A 4,152-nucleotide genomic window follows, 5' to 3' on the forward strand; every position below is an offset into this window, starting at 1 on the left:
TGTTATTATCGCGACAGGCCTATTTGTGTTGTGCAATGTTTGCACGTGAATAAAAACCTAATTCTATAAAGCGATTGTGTCTCTTCTTCAGAAGACTTGGATTAAACCTCCATTCATAAGGGTTATTTTTACAATACGTTTATGAACTTTAGGCTTCAAAGTTTCAGTGAAATGGACTTTTATTGGAGGGACGGAAATATCTCAGGTTTCATTAAAAATATCTTTATTTGTATTTCTAAGATGAATATGGGTTTGGCAAAACATAAGGGTGAGTAATTCATATATTTATTTATTAGGGGCTGTATCTTACATTTTTGGAGCATTTAATTGTTTTTCCATGTTTGTCAAGGTTTCTGGACATTGCTCGCTGCTTTTTTTTTCTTTTTTTTTAGCTGTGTTATGGACAGTTCTGTGTTGTTTTATCAGGTGGTGGTTCTCACCACTAAGAGCGTTCCAGTGGTGGTGAAAAGGAGTGCCAGAGAGGTATCCTTCATTATCAACAACGCTGATCGCCGGCAAATGCGGCGCAGCTCACTGGTACGGTGGGACCCCAGCCTTGAGGATGTCCAAGAAGATTCTGACACTGAGGAGGATGAAGAGGAAAGTGAAATGGAGGACACCATTCTGGATGCTGAGGAAGAGGGGAAAGAGACTGTGCTGCTTGATAAGGAGGTTTATGAGGTGAGATCTGGCACCTTGCACCATAAGTCACATGGTCATTTTAGTTTTTGTTCTAAATCAGCCATAACTTTAAGTGCACACAAGACCTATTTTAACTGTTTTATTTGTTTTTCATCCACTTAGGACACAAAAATATTGATGGATGTATTCACACTTTTAAATTGTTGCTGCATGTTTTTATGTTTGCATAACACTGAGATTTCTGCATCAATATGGCTGTTTTGTGTTTGTATGTAAAGGCCCAACTGCAGTTTATAGAGGAGATTCAGCAGCAGCTGAGTAAGGACAAAGCTGAACACTTAGCTCTCGAGGCACGTGTTCGAGATGAAGTTACAAAAGAATACTCTGAGCTGATTTCCCAGATGCAGGAAGATTACAGGTCAGAGATCACAGGCCCCTGTGCTCAATTATGTGTAATTAAAACAAATTACAGGTCATGCTATATGATGACCAAGAACGCTTTCCATTTTTTTTGTTTTTAGCAAGCGCATATCCAGAGAGAGGGAACTGATTGAGGAACGGTGTGAACGGAGACTGGAGATTCTCAAAAACCTGGTGGGAAAAACAGCTGTGAAGGACGACAGCATGAATTCAGCTGCTACCAAATCAGAGGTACAGATATGCTGAGTAGATATTCAGGGTTGTATAAATATATATATATTTTTTTTTTTTTTTTTGAAAGGTGATCATATGTTAATTTTGATTATTTCATTTTGTTAATGCCCAATTGTAGCAGTGAATTTGTTTGTGTGTGTGTGTAGGAAGAGAACCATGTCTCTCTAGACAGCATGCTTGACTCTATGACCAGTGACCTGGCTGGAATCAGACAGGATGCCCAGGCTGCCCAGTCCTGCTTGGTGACCTCCAACCCTAGAGTCTCTGTGACACTGCTAGACCTTAAAAAAAAGGTCACCGCACTTTCAAAACTGCTCAGTGAAACTCAGAATCAGCTGTCACTAAAAACACAGGGTAAGAAACGATTGGAGATCAGCAGACCCACAACAAATCTGCCCCTGAAAACTTCCACAGAATTTTTTTTTTTTTAGTGCATCCCCTGTCCTTTCAATGTTAAATATTTTTGCTATTAGGGTTCCCACTGTTCTGGAAAACCTGCAAATATAAATGTAAAGTTTTTTTTCCCCCAGGCCTGATGAAGTCATTTGATTTTTCTTTTTTTACGTCTTAAAAGGTCATGGAAAATGTATTTTTTTTAGTAAAATTAGTATTTTTGTAGTATCTCTTTTTCTTTTTCTCTCAGTTCTTTTAATATTTCTTCAGCTAGAAATTGCTTTTTGTGAGACCAAAAAATTTTCATGGATAAGTCATGGAAATTCATTAACCAGAAAGTGTGGGAAACCTGTATAATGAGACAGATGCTTTTTCAGTAGGATTATAACCACATAACACTTGCTTGTTCACACTTCACCTTACCAGGATTTCTAATCACTTGATCTAACATCAAGCCCCATACTCCCCCACAGAGCTGGAAACCCAGAGCAGACTGTCAGATGAACTGGAGGATTTGAAGAAGGTAAAACAGCCGCTGTAAAAGGTTTCTGTTATTTTAACAGACAATATGAGGACCAGACTCGGAGTATTTTTATTTATTTTTTTATCTTCAGAAACTGTAAACATCTATTTTTTTTTAAATTGTGGCTTGTTCTTCTGCTTTTAGACTCTGGAGAGCCACAGGCAAAGGGAATGGGATCTAAGTGAAATGTGTAGGAAAAAGGATGAGATTGTTGCCAAACTCCAGACAGCTCTTGACCAACATGTAGAAAACACAGCTCAGGATGTGAGTGTGAACATCTAGAGATTGTTTTCAAATGTCCAGAATAATTGGATTTACATTACCGTTCAAACATTTAGCGTCTGTAGGATTTTTTTTGATGTTTTTGAAAGAAGTCTCTTATGCTCACAAAGGCTGTATTTATTGATCAACAATCCAGTAAAAACTAATATTGTAAAATATTACTACAATTTAAAATCGTTTTTGTCTTTTAAAATAATCGTTTCAGCACAGTTGTGCTGCTTAATTATTTTTGTGGAAACCGTGATACATTCTTTGATGAATGGAAGGTTCAAAAGAACAGTATTTGAAATAGAAATCTTTTGTTACATTATAAATGCATAACAGTCAATAAAGGTATTGACTGTTGTATTGTATGTATTAAAAAAAATAAATACTGACCCAAACTTTTGAACAATACTGGTTATGGAAAATAATATTTTGTCCAAAAATGTCATTTATTAACTCATCTTTTTTAATTAAATTTTTTATTTTATCTATTTGGAGCTTGCCCATTGTCACTATGAGCTCTTGTGTAGAAAAGATCTGTGTTCAAAATAATCAATTATTTTTCCACAAAACAAATAACATGACAGAATTGTCATTTTGGGCGAACAGTTCCTTTACAGTTTTGACACAATGCTTTTATTTACCATGTTTCTTTTTTCTTTTGTTGTGGATTTCCAGAGAACTCAAATTGACTCCATCAAAAAGCAGATCATCCAGCTTAAACACAATTGTACCTGCTCAGAGCAGCGGCCTGCCAGCCAGAGTGAAACCAGAAAGCGGTGTCAGGAATGGGAGGGGCTTGATGGACAACCCCCACTCAAGAAAGGTACAGACTCCGCCCCAGAAGCTGAAAAGTGCCTTCCCACTTTTGTCACAACCAGAGGGGCTGGCCGAGAGAATCGGGTTAAAGGCCGACGATACCTTCATTCTCGAAAAAGGCTCTTGAGCATAAAGAAATGATCATAATAAATATGTTTTATAAAATGTTAACTCCATGCATAAGCCCTGTATATCAAATAATTCTGTGAAGTGTGCTGTTTTTATTTGCTCAACTGAATAAAGTCTATTTATTTTACACATGGCGAACACTGCACAAAATTAAAAACACTATAAGATGCTTGACTTTTATATCAAAAAGAAAGGGAGTAACAGAAATGTTATTATAGTATTAAAGCATCCCAGACACACATGAGGTGCTTCCTGAGTATGAACAGGAGGATTTCAGGCTGAGAAATTCCACTTTTAAATAATCTTCAGAATGAAATCAAATTGGAAATTAATTTTGTCCAATGTGCAAGACTAGTGCATTTTAGATCAAATTCCTGACTGGCTTTGTTGCCAGGCCAGTAGTAATAAATTTGAAATGCCTGATTGTACCAAACTATTTTAAATGTTGAAGAAGTTTTTAAATTAAAACAATTTATACTAAGCAAACACAAATAAATATTGTATTATTGCATGTCACAGACACATCAATATAAAAATATTTTTATATATCTGTTTCTAAAGTTCTCCATTCTTTATAGGTCCCCTGGAAGACTCAAAAGTACAAGACGATGTTTCAAATAATGGATGTCCACACTCCGCCCTTCTTGAGGTAAAAGGTCAGCTGGAGTGTTGCCTTGCTGAATCCAAACAAAAAGACAAGCAGATCACAGATCTGGAACAGGAAT

General features: G+C 36.5%; 1 protein-coding gene across 1 annotated transcript in view; it reads left to right on the top strand.

The window, feature by feature from the left end:
* LOC107689820 (kinesin-like protein KIF20B) overlaps nucleotides 1-4,152 on the top strand; it is a 33,577-nt gene that overhangs the window by 14,725 nt on the left and 14,700 nt on the right. The window contains 8 exon segments of the mRNA XM_016487985.1: nucleotides 427-681; nucleotides 921-1,060; nucleotides 1,164-1,293; nucleotides 1,443-1,650; nucleotides 2,163-2,212; nucleotides 2,357-2,476; nucleotides 3,158-3,305; nucleotides 4,006-4,151. Of these exon segments, the coding sequence (XP_016343471.1) occupies nucleotides 427-681; nucleotides 921-1,060; nucleotides 1,164-1,293; nucleotides 1,443-1,650; nucleotides 2,163-2,212; nucleotides 2,357-2,476; nucleotides 3,158-3,305; nucleotides 4,006-4,151 (1,197 nt within the window).

The sequence above is a fragment of the Sinocyclocheilus anshuiensis genome, unplaced genomic scaffold, assembly GCF_001515605.1.
Source record: "Sinocyclocheilus anshuiensis isolate Anshui unplaced genomic scaffold, SAMN03320099.WGS_v1.1 scaffold918, whole genome shotgun sequence".
Classification (NCBI taxonomy): domain Eukaryota; kingdom Metazoa; phylum Chordata; class Actinopteri; order Cypriniformes; family Cyprinidae; genus Sinocyclocheilus; species Sinocyclocheilus anshuiensis.